The 18,563-nt window shown below is 41.1% G+C and overlaps 1 protein-coding gene across 1 annotated transcript in view; it reads right to left on the bottom strand.

Annotated features, from left to right (window-relative positions):
* The window catches only part of KCNH7 (potassium voltage-gated channel subfamily H member 7), a 503,315-nt gene that overhangs the window by 79,225 nt on the left and 405,527 nt on the right, over positions 1-18,563 (bottom strand). The window contains exon 7 of the mRNA XM_075529404.1: positions 3,822-4,247. Coding sequence (XP_075385519.1) covers positions 3,822-4,247 — 426 coding nt within the window. The remainder of the gene's footprint in view (positions 1-3,821; positions 4,248-18,563) is intronic.

The following is an 18,563-nucleotide window of genomic DNA, read 5'->3' as shown; positions in this document are numbered from 1 at the left end:
TCCTGGCTGGGAGTTTTCTATAGATCATCTCATTAGAATGTTTAAAAGAAAAAAAATACCCTTGAGAGGGAAAGGTGTTATTGTTATTATTATATTATTATCACTCTTTTTGCGGATGAGGAAAAGCAGGCTTGAGATGTTGTCTCAGGTTTGTTGTCAGGTAACTGCAAAAATCCAGGAACACGCCTTAATCTTCTGCTTTGTACTACCGCACAGTCTGGCAAGCATGTTCTATAGGAGAGTCTACTCCTCTACCTGCAGTTCTTTTTGGCCAAGGAAGGTTCTCTTTGCCTGAGCTTTCACTGGCCAACAGCGGTTCTTAACCGGTGGGTCGTGACCCCTTTGGGGGTGGAACGACTTTTTCACTGGGGTCGCCTAAGATCATTGGAAAATAACATTTACATGTTGCCTACTTTATCTGCTTTCTTTGAGGAGGATGACACTGAACCAGACAAAAGGTTATACGATGATAATTTCTGTGAAAGAACTCTTGCACACGCTTGCAGATGAAATTTCATCTTACTTTCCAAATCTACCTGACACCCCATTTGTACTTGCCAGAAGCCCCTTCACAGTCAAAGTTGAAGATGTTCCTGAGACAGCACAAGAGGAGTTCATTGAATTTATTAACGGCGATGCAGTGAGAACTGATTTCTCCAGTTACGAAATTCTGGATCAAGTGCTTGCAGCCACATCCTATTCTGTCTGAGACTGTGTTGTGCCTTCTTCTTCCATTTCCAAAAACATCTCTTTGTGAAACAGGGTTTTCCAGCTTGTTGGTTATCAAGTCTAAATACAGAAGTAGACTGGTTGTGGAAGATGATCTTCGTTGTGCTCTTGCAAAGACTGCCCCGAGAATTTCTGATCTGGGGAGAAAGAAGCTATCTCAACCTTCACACTGACCTTGGCTTTTTACTCCTACTGTCAAAATGTAGCAATGTAGTTTACTGTTGGTATATTAAGTCAGTTACCCAGGCTACACCATGCTTCAAGACAAAATTTAATTTATTTGTAATTAGAAATGAATATTTTTCAATGTATAATTACATATTATTTTTTGTGATAAATCATTATGCTTTAATTATGTTCAATTTGTAACAATGAAAATACATCCTGCATATCACATATTTACATGATGATTCATAACAGTAGCAAAGTGACAGTGATGAAGTAGCAATGGAAATAATGCTCTGGTTGGGGGTCACCACCGCATGAGGAGCTGTGTGAAAGGGTCGCGGCATCAGGAAGGATGAGAACCGCTGCTCTAGAGGGACTTCAGTTCTCTGGCCACCGCAGCCATAAAAACAAATATACACAAAACTGTGCTGTGAGAAGATTTTAGGCAGAAAAGGAATGTGAATTTTAACATGTCAACACATTGAGGTTATCTTGCTGACCCTGCTCTCTTAGAACCATTTTCACATTGTTTTGCAAATATTTCTAGTGTAGGCTACAGGCCCATATGTGAGTAAAAGCCAGTAGCAAGTGAATTTAATCAAACTTAACTTCTTTGAATAGGTATCTTTGAAAATATAATAGAAAGTTACGGATATTAAACACTAAAATTACACTATACATACAAGGGGGTAGCCCCCCAAACTGGAAAAAAGCTCTGCTGGGCAGAGCTTTCTTTCTTTCTTGTTTGTTTGTTTATTTTTAAATCATTTTATTGGGGGCTCATCCAACTCTTATCACAATCCATCCATCCATCCATTGTATCAAGCACATGTGTACATTTGTTGTCATCATCATTCTCAAACATCTGCTTTCTACTTGAGCCCTTGGTATCAGCTCCTTATTTTCCCCCTCCCTTCCCTCCTGTCCCTCCCTCTAAAATCCTTGATAATTTATAAATTCTTCTTCTTTTTTTATGTCTTACGCTGACTGATGTCTCCATTCACTCACTTTTTTCATGTCTGTCCCTCAGGGAGTGGGTTATATGTAGATCTTTGTGATCGGTTCCCCCTTTTTCCTCTACATTCCCCTTACCCTCTTCATCCTGAAGGGTGTACCTGTCCTGGCTTCCCTGTGTTTCCAGCTCTTATCTGTACCAGTGTACATCTTCTGTTCTAGCTGGATTTGTTAGGTAGACTTAAGATCATGATAGTGGGGGTGGAGTGGGGGGAGGAAGCATTAAAGAAACTAGAGGAAAGTTGTATGTTTCGTAGGTGCTAGACTGCACCCTGACTGGCTCGTTTCCCCCACACAATTCTTCTGTATGGGGATGGCCAGTTGCCTACAGATGGGCTTTGGGTCCCCACTCTGCTCTCCCCCTCATTCACAATGATATGAGTTTTTGTTCTTTGATGCCTGATACCTGATCCTATCCACACCTCGTGATCACACAGGCTGGTATGTTTCTTCCATGTGGACTTTGTTGCTTCTGAGCTAGATGGCCGCTTGCTTATCTTCAAGTCTTTAAGACCAGGTGGAGCTTTCTAAGTACATATTCTTCTAGCAAGGCAAACATCAAGCAACTCACTCTGAATTAGTGTACCAGTGGCATTGCCTGGAAAGTTTTTTCTGGTCACAGTGAAGTTTTTGGTAAAAGCAGTTTCACCCAAACCTCATTTTGTTGTGATGGCTGATTTAAGAGAAAAGCGTGCAGCTGTGAAATGATGTTTCCTGTTGGGAAAAATGCCACAGAAACTGTTGTGATGTTGAACACAGCTTACAAGGACAGTGCTATGGGAAAAACTCAATGTATGAGTGGTTCTCTCTTTTCAAAAACAGGTGAAATGTCGACTGATGACAGACCTTGTTCTGGATGTCTGTCAACTTCCCGAATCGATGAAAATGTCCACTCACAGTGCATTTGGAATTTGCTCCACCAGGTCAGACTGTTAGTTAAGTTTTCTATTTAGAAGGTCTGAAATATTGCCTAACAGTGTGTGTGACAAAGCCTGAGTTGTGGCAGACAGGAGACTGGTTTTGCTACCAACAACGCACCTGCTCACGCAGCCCTCCCAGTGCGCCAGTTTCTGGCAAACACCAGTATGTCTCTCTTGCCCCGTGAACCTGCCTCACCTGACCTCACTCCATGCGACTTCTGTTTGTTTCCAAGAATGCAGAGGGACATGAAAGGACAACAATTTGACTATGTAGATGAGGTGAAGAAAAAAACAAGGCAGGTGTTATTGGCCATCCAAACAGATGAGTTTGAAAAGTGTTTCCAAGAATGGAATTGCACATTCGACAAATGTTTTCAGTGTAATGGAGAGTACTTTGCAGGTGATAAGGTTGGTTTGTAAAAAAAAGAAAAAAAGAAATACATAGTTTTGAAAAAAAAATCTAACTTTTGGTGGGGTACCCTTGGTAAACGATACATTTCCTTAAAGCTCTTATTGGGCATCCACAAGAAGTATTTTTTCCAATCTATATAAGAGAAAGGACATTGTACATAACCATTTCAGAAGACATCTTCTTACGCATAAAACAGAAAAAAAACAAGTCTCTGCTGTTTCAAATCATAATTTTGACTTGAGAAACAAAGAGATTCTGAGTGCTTGACAGTGTTAGTCCCAGGAAATTACGCTGTAAAGGCATTGCACCCTGGCTTGTGCTCTGTGTGATACCCCACTGTCCCACTGCATCAAAGCTTAATTTTTGGGTTCAAGAGTCTTACACGTCTCTTAGGGGAATCCGAGGAAGGGAATTACTTGCAGTGCTATGAATGGTTCCATCGCGTTTTATATCATCTTCCACTGACAATAAACTTCGTCTGTGCACTACCGCAAGTCTACCAAGTAACATTTATTTTTTAAAGTTAAAGCAATTATAATTACAGCCGTTCAGAAAATCAGATCCACAGCAGCTCTTACCTCATCAGAACCCGATCCGAAAATCAGTAAGTCAAAGGGAATTGCGGCCACCATGTCAATCAGGAACCAGCCTTTGAAGTAATGTATTGCTATTTTGGCCGGATCACTCACCACTTCTTCATTCTGATTTACGTATGTCGTTCGGAAGTTTATTAGAATATCTATGATAAACATAATATCCACAATCAAGTCTACCACATTCAAAGGGCTACACGAATAGCCACATTCACGTCTCTTCTGTTCTTCTCGGTCATTGAGGAGGAAAGCTGCAGAATAGGGTGTGAATATGGCCGTGTAGATGACCAGCAGCAGAATAAGCCAATCCCAGACGGCTTTGAAAGGGCTGTAGTGCAGTATCGTGAACTTGTTCATGCGTGGTGTCTGCAGTTTATACTCTGGCAGGACATCTGCTCCTAAAGAGAGAACCTGAGTATAGAAAAGAAGACCAGATGCCACATAAAAATGTCATTATTTAATCTAGAAACTCATAAAAACACAAGGGTAATTAAATGAAAAGCACCAATGTATCTAAAAGAGCCATATAGCCCCCTACTAAGCTATGTACTTGGCCCAGGCAAACCTCATTGGTGTAGCTTGATCAATCTGCATGATATTGAAATACGATGACTGATGTCACAGAGGTGGTGAGCAGCAGTTATTGGTACCTTTGGGACATAATAGTTTTCAGAAATATAAATACATGACTATTTTAGAAAACCATGAATTAGGGTTCATACATGAGTAATTCAGTTTGAATCCCAGGAGACTACTCTGATAAATCTTGATAAATTACACCCAACTCTTTCAAATACTTAATGTAGGAGAATGTGCTAAATTTGTCTTTAACACGTAAAAATGATAAATGTAATGAAAATAAACACATCGCAGGGTTTTTAACTTTCCCAAAGAATCTGTAGGGAATATTCTCGTGTTCTTGGGTGTATTTTACACCAGCTCCTCCATGCGCATCTAGAGAAGTTCAAAAGGAGCACTATGCAATAGGATGCTCACAATATGGATCGGGAAAGTTGCAAAAGTCTCAGGCACTACGGGATGCTTACTATCTAAGATTTATTCTACTTAACAAGGCCTGGGAGAAACTTAACTATTTTGCAATCTAGAGGTTTAGTTCATCTGAAAAAATAATAGCTAAAATTCAATTGTGGGTTTATCAGGTAGAAAAGAATTTGAATTTCTAAAGGGAGTTTAGAACAAAAACATTGTCTAGTTACCTCGTAAATATAATTACTTTAATTAATATGTCATTCAACACATTTGTTTTTTGTTAGCTCCTCAAAGGGGAGGTACATTGCAATCTATCTATGAATATCCTATGTGTTATCATATGCCATGCTCTCAATTTCATTCAGTGCATTTTCTTCAAGTAGATCCTTGTAAACTCAGCTAATATATTATCGGCTTTGCAGTATGGGTCTAAGGCAATCCTCCAAAGGTTAGCTGAGGAACATTGTTTCTGTGTTCTTGGTAATTCTGCCCCTTTTGCTTTTAACTTGTTTATAGTAAATCTTTATCTCAGATAAATTTCAGTTTATATCTTATTTTTGGTGCCATATCTAATTTTTTTCAGTTACCAAACCTAGGATTCAGCAATATATTTAAATATAGCTAAGCAAGAGTATAGCTAAAATAGGAAATAGTGCACGCACACACGCACCACACACAAATCTAGAAATAATGACAATGAACTATTTTATAGCATACACACACAATACACACAATGTAGAAATAGTCAACTATTTTTGATGTTAAAAATCCCCAGAACTCAAAATCAATGCATCCTTATAAATGAATAGAAGATTTTCAAACTACAAATAAGAATACTATTTGGATTGTCTGACATTAGATAAGAGCAGATTAATATCACAGTCCCTGTAAGACATTTTGGTCTACAAGAAAACCTATCATCTCCTAGAGAAGCATTATGTAACTCCCATTTTCCAAACCCAGCAGTGACTACTCAGTAAGATGAAAGACATCCCAAACCTTTTTCTGACTCTCCAAGGTTTCTGACCTTGAACCCATTTTCTTTTAGGCCCCTCTCCCATTAGATTCCTCTGTGGACCCAGTGTCCTTTAGGGAAACAGACTACAGGGGTCTTTTCAAAGTCCCCAGTATAAATATATATACCTCTTAAGGAAGGATCAGCCAAATAAAATGCAACAAATGTCTTTTTAGCAGAAAGGGATTTTTGCCTGAGCTCGCCATTGTATCCGTGACATGCTTCTGATACCAACCAATCTCCCAGGCAGGGAAATTCAAATTCCATTCTAGCAGAAGGACACATTAAGGTGAAACAAGCCCCTGGGAGCTGCCCTGGCTGGTGAAAACTGATGATGCAACACTTTCCTTTTCTCCTACATAGGCATTCATCAATGAGGGCTGGTGGCACAGTGGTTAAGAGGGGCTGCTAATTAAAACAGGTCAGTGGTCGAACACACCAGTGGTTTCTGGGAGAAAAGACCTGGCAATCTGATTTCTTGATAATTACAATCTAGGAAATCCTTTAGGGCAGTTCTACTCCATTTTATAGGGTTGCTGTGGGCTATAGCAGCGGTTCTCAACCTGTGGGTCATGACCCTTTTGGGGATCGAGTGACCCTTTCACAGGGGTTGCCTATGCCCATTGGACAACATAAATATTTGACACTATATAATTACATATCATTTTGTGATTAATCACTATGCTTTAATTATGTTCAATTTGTAACAATGAAATACATCCTGCAATATCACATGTACATTATGATTCATAACAGTAGCAAAATTACAGTTATGAAGTAGCAACAAAAATAATTTTCCGGTTGGGGGTCACCACCACATGAGGAACTGCATTAGGAAGGTTTAGAAGCACTGGTCTATAGGATCTGACCCCTCAATGCAAATAGCTAGAAAGTTGGGTTCGCTTGAGATGTTGGAACAGGCTATAATGCCTACGTATCTCACTGTCTATCTATCCTCTACTTATGTATCATCCATCTACACATCTCTCTATTATCTATCTATTCCTCTATTCTCTCTCTCTCTCCATCATCTGTCTACCTATCTATCTGTCTTCTGCCTGTGGCCTCTCTATGGTCCCTTTAAGAGGGCGTATCCTGTAGTCTTTTTAGCAGAATAGCAAAATTTCTCATGTGAAACCTCAGTACTTGCAAGAAGTGAGGACTTGTAATCCTCTTAAAATTCTAGAACTAGTGTAGAAGCACTTCTCTCATATTTTATTGGTCAGAGCAGGCTAGTACATCAAGATTTGAAAAAAATGGTTTCCATATCTTGATGAAGAAATGGCAGGCGTATTGAGGAAGGAAATGATTTAATTGTAGTCACCTGACAGACAAGTGGTCACAGGAAGTATTGACAATTATTATCTTCAGGTGTGATCATCATAATGTTGAGTATGTTTTAAAGTTTATTTTGATCTTTTAGGGGTACATAGTGAAATACTGATGGGTGAAATATGGAGTTTGCTTTGATATAATCTACAGTTGGGTGAGCAGATAGGCAAGAGAAGGGCTGGTTATATGCAACAAAATGACTGCATGTTGATTATTGATGGTATCTGGTGATGGGTAAATATTATTTATTTGATAATGTATTTATTTTATTATTTATTTATACTGCTATTTAATTTATAAATATTTACAATTTTAATTTTTAATATATTTACAATCTTTCACGATAAAGAGTTAAGAAACAATTCTAGAATTTCAGCCAAAAAATTCTAAGCCAAAAGTGTCTAAGATATTATAGGAGATAAAAAGTCATTTCTCGATGGAATAAAAACACTTCAGAGACTTACTCCCATCAGAATTGCTCTTCTCTCTGTACACTAAATTCATTTTATATAGATCTTCACTCAGTCATACAAACTGTATACAATCTTAACGTTACTCAGACTTGAACTGTTTGTTATTAAATTTCCATCAGATTGAAGGCTAGGCCAATCATGTTACAAGAGATTGTAGAAGCACATGCTAAGTCTACAGATACTGATGCCTCTGAGCATACTGAGTGGCGCGTTTGGCCTCAGACTGAAATTTACTTTATTAGAGTTTCATGTCAAACCTTTCATGTCAGGCCCTCTCCCCTCTCCCAGAAGTACCACTAAATGGCAAGTTTGTGTTGTTTACAGTCTCTTCTGTAAGGATTTGCATTACACACTTCATTGAGAATCCATTATAAGAAGAAGGAAAAAGCATTTCTTTTGAAGAATCAAAACAATTTTTCACAAGCAATGATTTTATTTTTAACTGACAATTAGAATTATTTAATTTACTTCAGGATTTTATTGCCTCCTTGCAGGAAGGAATATTAGTTTGGGATTTTGGGAAACACATTTCTATTGCCAGTTAACTTCTTTCCGTAGTCTAATTCCATTTTCATGTCATGTATCCTTGTACTTTTTCAAGTCACCTCACTGACCCTTAGAAATAGAGAAGACATGTGTATAAACCATACATTAAAAGTTAGACATCCTCACGACAGTACTTTGGAAATTCAAAAGGCTAAATTAAAAAGTATTACTGTAAAAGCATAGCAACTTTAATTAAACCATCAACACAATCAAAATATGAAGCTATTGTTTCTCATCATATCCTACTCCATCCCGGTAGATGCCCTTCTGAGGGCAGTGTTTCCACCACTCTCACCCTTGTGCCTAAAGAATTCTGTGCAGCGTTTGGCCTCCTCAAGGGACCTAAACTGTGTTCCTTCCACGTGCTCTTTAAATTTTGGAACCAACAAAATTCTGAAGGGGGAAGAGACGATTTGTAATGCTGATGGGGTACAATTTTCCCAGGGAAATTCTTATAGGGCATCTCATGCCTAAAGGATGGACAAGTAGGTCAAGGTCATGGGTGTGATAGGAAAAGAAAAACTCGTAGGACCACATTTCTGGTCTTTTTCTCACCAACTCCATTTTCAATTTTCTTAAAATTTCTTCCTAAAAAGCCCTCATCATTATCCTGTATCCTGCAAGTCAATCCATCAGGATTACCTTTTGGAATTGGAAACGCAGTTATCATTGCCTAGGGAGCTGACCTCTCTGCCTTGAATGAAACTGGCCCAATAGCCTCCTTGGAAGGCATTGTTTTGATTAGACCTAGCAATCTGGGTTATATTCGCAAACCCAGGACTCATCTTCAGCTACGCTTCATTTCATAAGGTGGTCTTCATTAGCTCCAGTCTGGCATAAAAGACTGAAGGAAACATCAGCACTTTGAGTCAGCGGATCATTATCCAACACTTCTTTTTTAGCAATATTTTTTAAGCAACCTAATGAGACCAAGAAAGGTCTGCTCATAAGAGAACCTGTCTTTAGCTACCCACTAATGGCATGGGGATGCTTAAATATGTTTGCCTTGAAATGAACATGTGCGTGTATGAACCAGAACCCTCATCAGAAAACTTCCTGACTTACCCTATCAACACTAAGTACAATTGTGTTTTAACAGCATGAATAAGATTCTAAGCAGCCAATGAATAAAATGAGGGGGGGGGGAGAGCTGTTGCATTTCCTTAAGAGAGCCAACTTCTCCCACACATTTGAGAAATAACATACTTTAGAAAGATGAAACATGATTAATTAAACTATTATAAGGATTTTCTTACAAGAGCAAGAAAGAAAGGGGGGGGATCACATTGTGTAAAAAAGGGGAAACTCCATGATCTCCTGTAAGACATTTCTATGTTCTTGTTTCTCAAACCACTAATTAAATGTACAGCTTAATGTAGCCTAAAATATGGTTTTCTTTACCAAATACAGTTCTTCTTCTTGCTAGTATATTGCTATTTGTTTAACCTCTAACAGTTAAGTGCTATCTAAAACTAAAATCTTTATACGAAACAGCACTATTTATTCAATGAAGATCTACTGTGAAAAATTTGTGTGAACACCAGGATTAATAACTACTCTTCTCTTTTGAAAAGTGCAGTAGGGAACGATTAAGCCTTCCAAAAGATTATATAGTACTTTTGGCAGCCGTTACACACCATGCTGAGGTGTTGGTAGAGACTGCTCATCTGTTATTTATCCCTTACTTGGGACTTGCACTTAACTAATAGGCTGGCTGTATTTTTATCAATCAGAAAAAGCAGTCAGTAACAAATGAATCAGATAGATTATATAGTATCAGGAAAGTTTCAAACTCCCCTGGCTGTTCAGCAAGTGCTTTAAAAGCTGAGCAATTATCATGGAAACAGGCGGTTCTGATGATTATCCAGATAGTCAGATTAAAAGATGAAAGAGAATTCCTCAATGACTCAAATCTGTCATGTAGGATTTTCTATATTAAATCAAATATTAAAATTAGATAGTGGTTCAATGAGTGCCATGGAAGAATCACTGCAGCAGGCTGTATTTGAGTCACTTTCCTCCAAGGCTTGGACTGTTTGCATGTTAGCTTTGATGTCTGTGTGCTGCTGGACTGAGTCTTGATAATTGTATGAGTTTTATAAAAATAATGGAATCATCCAGGTTCAGCTAAATGGTAAACTTAATGTTTTATGTCAGATGTGTTGCATATGCTATTATAAAAAGTTGTTTCTTAAAGTATGATTCTCAGACTATGAGCAAAATAGATTAGATAGTGTCTTAAACATTTAATATTTAATAAACTACATCACATATATGCATATTAATAATTACAGTTTCTTATAAATCCACTAACTCTAGATTTCTAAGTTCAAGGTCAGTTGGAAAGAGTGCTTATCTCAGTGGCATTATTGGGGATGGCTCTTGTATTCATGTCTTTGAAACTATCACCAGATGATTGGGTGGGAGCCTATGAATACAACATGTGAAACAGTGATGGAGGGGACTGATAGGTTTTGCCATTCCACTGAGCATATAAGAGAGCATCGGTGACAATTAAGTAAGATCTCACTAGATCCCTGTCTGAAGTGACACACGCAGCAGAGGAACCAAAGACTACAGCACTGAGGTTATCAGACAGAGCAGAGGAACCGAGCGGAGACCGTGAGGCAGCGCAGCAGCGCAGCACTGAGAGAGTGAGGCCGAATGCCAAGCTCCCCGCCCACTGACCGAGATAGAGACCCAGGGATCAAGTGGTTGCGAAGTCAGGAACAGGAGAGAGACAGGCTGCTAGCATAGCTGCGAAGAGGCACTGTGGACGAAAGAATGGCATCATTGACATTTCACAACCTGTTTGTTTTCTTAATCAATCCCACAATGGTGAGTGTTGTCTGTGAACTCTGTGTGGTGATTGCAACGAATTATTGAACCCGACAGAGAAGGCGAATGCCTAGGGAGGGATGGTTGGTTTCAGAAGAGGGTAAAGAATGATAGAGGTGGAGGCATTTCCAACTTCTTCCTGGTGGCACTCAGTCTTGGGCTGGTGTGGAGCTGGGTCCGTTTTCCGTTGTGCAGCCAGAGGAGGCCAGGTGTGGTGTCATGCTACCCCCCCGCCTCTTCATTTCGCTCCTCCAGGCTCCGTGGCAGGCAGATCTGAGGACAGTGGTGCCACTTGCTAGCTGACACGAAATGTTCTTCTGGCCTAAAATGTGCTTCCTTGCCTCACTCTCCTCTCTTTCCTTTTCCACAGGAACTGTACACAGGCACTCTTCTCCCCATTGCCTTGACCTTTGCTTTTACGTCGTTCTAATTTAAGAAAAACAATGAAAGCAAGGAGGAGGGGTACTTAGCTGACTAGTTCATAAGACATGTCTCACAAGAGTTTATCAAAAGCACACAGATGTGGGAATGGGAGAAGGAAATAAAAGTTGGCAAGGATGAATTAAGGTACAAGTGGCAGGTTTGAGGAAGGATAGAGATCCAGATGGGAAGTTAGAGCAACTGCTGGTCTCATCCAGAAACAATGGCTGAAACTCTAGAACGTGGAGTGATTTGCCAACAGAGTATAAAGAGAGAAGGAAATGAAGTGGGAACGACTAACGTAAGCATGAAGAGGAGACGAAGCCAGCGTGTGGAGGGCTTAACAATACTCCTGGTATGTGCAGGGTTATTGTTACGTCAGTTCTGACCCATTCCAACTCTATGACGACAGTATACTTCCAAGTCTTGGGCCAGCCTCACAATTATTATATTTGAGCCCATTTTAGCAGCCGCTGCATCAATCCATCTCATATAGGGTCTTCCTGTTTTCACTGAGCCTCTTACTTTTACCAACCAGGATGTCATTCTCTGGGGATTGGTCTCTTCTGATAACATGTCCAAAATATATTGGTCATCTTTGTTTCTAAGGAGCACATGGGCTATTTGTATTTCAAGACCAATTTGTTTGTTGTTCTGACAGTCCTTGGTAATATTAATAGTATTTGCCAACATCGTAATTCAAAAGCATCGATTTTTCTCTAGTTGTTCTTATTCATTGTCCAACTTTTACATGCATGCGAGGCGATGATGAACAACATGGCTTGGGTCAGGTGCTGCTTAGCTCTCAAAGTGACACTTCCCTCTGAGTGATATCTTTACTGTATATACACAGTGAAACCTATCTATCTAGCTGTGAATGGTCGCGCTTACAGGTAAGAAGAAAGAGGCATTGGAAAGGACAAGACCAAATTAACCAGAGAATCATGCCTCTGCTGTACAGAGGCAGCAGCTGTACATCAATCTTTGTTGTTCTTTCCCCCATGGAATAGAGTCGGTGCTCGATTGTGTCTGTCTGCCTGAGAACCACATTCCAAGTGTCTTCGCATCTTGGAATGGCCATGTGTCCGAAGAGGGGTACTTCATAAGGAAGGCTTTGAAGAAACAGGTGTGTCTTTTCCCTTCTACTGCACTAAGGCAGATGTCTCCAAAACGTAGGTCCTTAACAGCTCAGGGAGGGCAGAGCCTCAAATCTGAGAAAACCACAAACATCAAATTACCATGAGGATAGAGCCCTTGCTGAATAAGTATACCAGCTTCTGTTGGGTTGTCAATGAAAAATAAGGCATTGAAAGAAGCCACTGGAATGGAAGCCACCGGAAAGAAGCCACTGGAAATGGCTTAGCATACCAGCGGCCAACATCACCCTGAGACAGCTCTTTGATGAGACCAAGAGCCCCAATAGAGAGGAGAGATAACATTAAGTCTGTAACCATATCTGTTCCACTCAACTGCATGGGAGTTTGGTTTAATTAAATCACACAATCCACTGATTGAGTAGATTCCAATATGCACTGGCCCTTTAAGACAGAGTGGCCCTCCCCCAGAGGGATTCTGAGTCTAGTTTTCTTAGGGAAGCACACAGACTCATCTTTCTCATGTGGAGCAACTGGTGAGTTTGAATTTCCAACCTTAGAGTGAGCAGCCTAACACTTAACCCATAGTGCTACCATGACTCCTCATTAAATCACAGTGCAGGTGTTAGTGATATTTAATATATCCATATCTGGCAGAACATTGACCCACCTTTACTTGTTGCTAGGGCCACTACATCAATTTCAACTCCTAGTAACTTCCTGCGATGGCGTTGAACAGCCTCTTAGGGTTTTCTAGGTATGCTCTTTCTTAAACAGATCTCTCCCCCTCAGCTCGAGGGGACCATCTTTCAGTCAGCAGGTGAGCACTTAACCATCGAGCCACCAGGAATCTTTAAAGATACCTCTAAGTCCAGAAATCATGGTAGCCATCAAAGAACTAGCTTATCCATGAACTTGGTGACCTTTGCACGGGTGGTGTGACACGGCTAAAGAAGCACAAAGAAGCAAACGCCGGGCGCTTTCTGCCCAGAGCCACTGCCACTAAACCAAAGAAGACCAAGAGGGATGCTTCTTTGGGGAAAGAGATGTGCTTTAGCTAACCCCAGCTTCCATAAGTGGGAGAAGACTGACTGCACTGCTGAATTCCATGGAAGCCTGGAAAGGGATGTGCTGTCCTTCTTAGGGCCTTCTGTCACCTCACTTTGGCCCTTGCTCTCTTCCCTTGCAACACTGTGGGCCGGACGGCATTGACTCCCGAGAGAGTGTCCGCTCAGCGCTTTCTCGGAGAGACGCAGAACAGTTAACATCGAGTGTCTGATGCTAGATGCTGGGGCAGGGACTGAATCATAACGGGCAATGACCCCAACAGCTCTTTTGACAAACAACATAATCTTCATTTCTAAAGACTAGAAAAGTGGTTCTCAGCCACAAAATAAGTTACTTGAGTTCTCATAGCCCTTAATAGCATTGGCAGCCTTACAATTTAGTTTAAAATGTATCGACCGTCTACTCCACAGTGAAGGCTTTGTGAGATGTCATGTATCAGCACACTTACATATCAGCACGGTTACAATCCCCTTTTACCGATGAGAAAATGAGGTTAGCTAGCTAACTCCCCAAGGCCTGTCTGATTCCAGGTCCCATGCTCTGAGTCGACAACACCACTTATTTTTGCAGGAGTGAAAGTTATGTTATTTAGTGTTCATGCTGTTTACAATGAAGGAAACGTAATTAAATGGGTGTGTGAGTGTTTTCAGATTTGTCAAAATGCTTTTATGAAAGTCCTAATCCCCTGAGGGAAAGGAGCTGGCGGTGCTGTGGTCAAAGCATGGAGTTGCTGATTGCAATGTCAGAGGTTCAAACCCCTTAGTTGCTTCATATGTGAAAGATAAGCCTTTAGATCCTCACGAAGATTTATAGTCTTGGAAATATATAGAATCAATGAGTCAACACCTTTGGCAAGACGATGGATCAAGAGAATTATCTAGAATCTCTTCTTGCCAAGGTCCTAAAAACTTCACATTTGGATGAACACACATGTGTCAGACATAGGAAGGACAGAATGGAGATGTTAGAACCATGCATGAGTCCCAGCTAGCAAAAATAAAAGCACAAATTCCACTTATTCATATTCCATAAGCTCTCGAATACTGCTGATTGGGCTGAGGTTTGGCCTGAGGCAGGACTCTGCTGTATATTTCTACACATTATAGTCACTTAAAAAATCTCCCCAAGCATTGGTTTCCTTAGTGAGAGGAAAACTGCACCCACCTGACAGGCAGCTACTAAGTACTGTAGCCAGAATTCCATGAATAGTCCCTGTTCTACTAAGTACTCAATACCTGGCCATCCATTACTATTTTAATGAAAAACCCAGGGACTTTAACTTGGAAATCTTTAAATTAAATCATAAGTAGTTTTTAATACCAATTATAATTGCTGGCTTAAACCAGCTCCCAGGTGTGGCAATGGGAGAAAGCCAGATATGCAATGAGGGGAGCAGCAGAAGGCAGATGGTTAGGTCCACTGGTTTTGTGTATTTGTTTGCAAGAGATTGTCTTTGTTAAAAAGCATCAAGTGGGAGGTGGATGGCCTCTTTAACAAATGGTGCTGGAAAAAATGGATATCTACCTCTAGAAAACAAACAAACAAACAAACAAACAAACAGAAAAACCCAATGCACAAGTACAAACTCCAGGTGGATCACAAACTATCAGGAACATCAATGAAGGAATCAGGACAAACCTAAACACCCTGGCACAGGGAATACATAGGCTAACTGTAATAAGGAAAGATACACACACAGGTGAAGCTGAAATCAACAAGTGAGATAAACTAGGGATAAAACACCTGTGCACATCAAAGACGTCACCAAGAGAGTAACAAGGGAACCACAGACTGGGAGAGGAATTTTGGCAACGACACAACAGACAAGAAGCTTATTACTAAAATCTACAATACCCTCCTAGGCTGCAAAACGAAGAAAACATTTAACTCTCTGAGGAGGTGGGCAAAGGGACTGAACAGAAGTTTCACTAGGGAGGAGACCTGAATAGCCAATAAATAAATGAGAAAATGTTCCCAATCATTAGCCATTAGAGAAATGCAAATTAAAACAACCATGAGATATCACCTAACATCCTTGAGGTTAGCCCAAATCAGAAAACCAGAAAGCAACAAATGTTGGAGGGGCTGTGGTGAACTAGGGAGCCTCCTCCACGGCTGGTGGTCGTGTAGTTATGCACAGCCACTGTGGAAAGCCATCTGGCGATATTTAAAGCAAATGGAAATTGAGCTACCTCTCGACCCAGCTATAGCTCTCCTGGGCACATACTCCGAAGAGGTAAGAAATAGAGCATGACCAGTTGTCATCTGTGCCCCAGTGTTTATTGTGACACAATTCACAATCACAAAGAACTGGAAACAACCTATGGTAAATTTTCATCGAGGGCCCAGTGGATTTGAGACCCCTTGGCACACACACACAGTGGACCACTACTAGGCATCACCCCAAAGCACTGATGATCGCATGAAGCACATCGCCTTATGGGAAGAGCTGGCAGAAATTATGCTCAGTGAAGCTGGCCAATCACAAAAGGACAAGTACATGAGTCTGCTGAGGTAAGTATAATCAGCACAGTAGATATAGAAGAAAAGCCACTTATCTCACACTATACGGACTGAGGTACAGGCAGCTGGGCAGGAGACAGACCAAACCCAAGGTTGTACATGTCTTTCCAACACAAAAAAAGGGGGATGGGCTGGGAGGAGAAAAGGGGGGGCTATTGTTTATGTCTTGACAGAAATGGGAGTGTGCATGCCAACCCCACCACAGGGTGCCAGCCTTGAGGGCAATGTAACCACAGGGAGAAAATCAGGAAGAGAGAGGTCTGTAGGGCCCCTCCCCCTCCCCCCGAAAGTATGTGCCACAGAGGAAAACACTAAACCTACAAGTTGAAGAGAGGGGCTGTTCTGCTGCACCCACACAGAAGCAAACCAAGAAGGAAAAAGAGAGCGTGAGGGAGGAGACCCCATACTGGCATACCAAACCCTGAGGACGATAATCCTGTATGGAGCAGTTGTCAGCCAACAACAGCTCAAGACATGATGTGCCCTCACTGGAGCACGCCATGACAGAGGACAATACTGGGGACACATGTGGGGAGTGAATCTGGTCTGGGAACATAACAGAGCAGCCACGGGAGCAAAGACAAAATGGGTGCATAAGCAAATATTGTGAAGAAAGCAGATGGTTCCTGGCTGTCAAAATATGTAGTGTTTGGGGTCTTAAAGTCTTGAAGTTAAACAAGTGGCCATCTAGCTAATATGCAACAAGCTCACATGGAAGGAAGCACAACTGTGTGATCATGAGGTGTCAACAGAATCAGTAACAAGCACCAGAAGACCCCAAACAAACAAATAAACAAACACATATTGTTGAGAATGAGGGGGGCTGGAGCAGAGACCCCAAACCTACCTATAGACAATAGGATATCCTCTCACAGAGGGGTCACAAGGAAGGGATGAGTCAATCAGAGGGCACTATAGCACTGATGAAACACAATATTCCTCTGGTTCCTTGGGGCTTCCTCACCCCCCTCTAACCCTCTCACTACCATGACCCCAGTTCTGCCTTCCAGTTCTGGCTAGACTGGAGCATGTCCACTGATACAGATCAGAGCTCAGGACAAATGGAGTCCAGGTCAGGCAAGCATCCCAGGAACAGAAATGGGAGTAGTACCAGGAGGGAAGGGGGAAGGTGGGGGGAAATGGGGGAGGAAGGGGGGACCAATGGTAATGATCAATCTATAACACCCCCCATCCCCCCACCCCCAGGAGGATGGACAACAGAAATGTGGGTGAAGGGAGATAGTGGTAGGTGTAAGATATGAAAATGATAATAAGTTATAATTTATCAAGGGCTCACGAGGGGGACAGAGGGGAAAATGAGGAATTGGTACCAAGGGCTCAAAAAGAAATTAAATATTTAGCAAATGATGATGGCAACATATGTACAAAGATGCTCAATACAATTGATGTATACAGTATTATAAGAGCTGTAAGAACCCCAAATAAAATGATTTTTTAAAAAAAAGCTATATATAGTGTCTGGAGTCTTTAAGGCTTGATGTTAAAGAAGCAGCCATCTAGCAGAGAAACAACAAGCTCACACGGAAGAAGCCCACCAGCCTGTGTGATCATGAGGTGCCTATGGGATCAGGTAACAGGCATCAGAAACATATTGTTGAGAAGGAAGGGTGTTGGAGCAGACACCCAAACCCATCTGTAGATAATAGGACATGGCCTCACAGAAGGGTCATGAGGAAGGGATGAGTCAACCAGGGCGCAGTGTAGCACCAATGAAACACACAGTATTTCTCTGGTTCTTGGAGGCTTCCTCACCCCCCACTATCATGACTCCTGTCCTGCCTTTCAGTTCTGGCTGTACCAGGGCATGTACACAGGTACATATAAGAGCTCACAATACATGGAGTCCAGGTCAGATAAACCCTCAGGAAAAGAAATGGAGTAGTGATACTAGGAGGAAAGAGGGAAGGTGAGGGAAGGAGGGGGAGGAAGGGGGAACCAATCGTAATGATCGATGTATAACCCCACCCCCCAGGGGGATGAACCACAGAAATGTGGGTGGAGGGAGACAGCAGTTGGTGTTCAATATGAAAATAATAATAATTTATCAAGGGGTCACGAGGGTGGGGGAAGGAGGGGAAAAAGGGGAGCTGATACTAAGGGCTCAATAGAAAGTAAATGTTTAGAAAATGATGATAGCAACATATGTACCAATATGCTTGATATAATTGATGTATGGATTATTATAAAAGCTATATGAGTCCCCAATAAAGTGATCATAAATAAAAATGAGAGTTTTTCTTTCTTGCTGAGCTTCTCTCTTTTGTTACTTGGGTTGTGTCTTTCTGTAAAGAGGTAATTTAGGGAATCAACCATTTTTTTAAAAGTCCTCAAACACTTTGAAAGGACCCAATGTAAACAACTGAGAAGATATTTTCTCATAAAAGCAACTCTCCCAGACCAGGGAAGA

The sequence above is a fragment of the Tenrec ecaudatus genome, chromosome 13, assembly GCF_050624435.1.
Source record: "Tenrec ecaudatus isolate mTenEca1 chromosome 13, mTenEca1.hap1, whole genome shotgun sequence".
Taxonomy (NCBI): Eukaryota; Metazoa; Chordata; class Mammalia; order Afrosoricida; family Tenrecidae; genus Tenrec; species Tenrec ecaudatus.
Note: the sequence above shows the minus strand (reverse complement) of the source record. Positions and strands in the feature narration are given on the sequence as shown.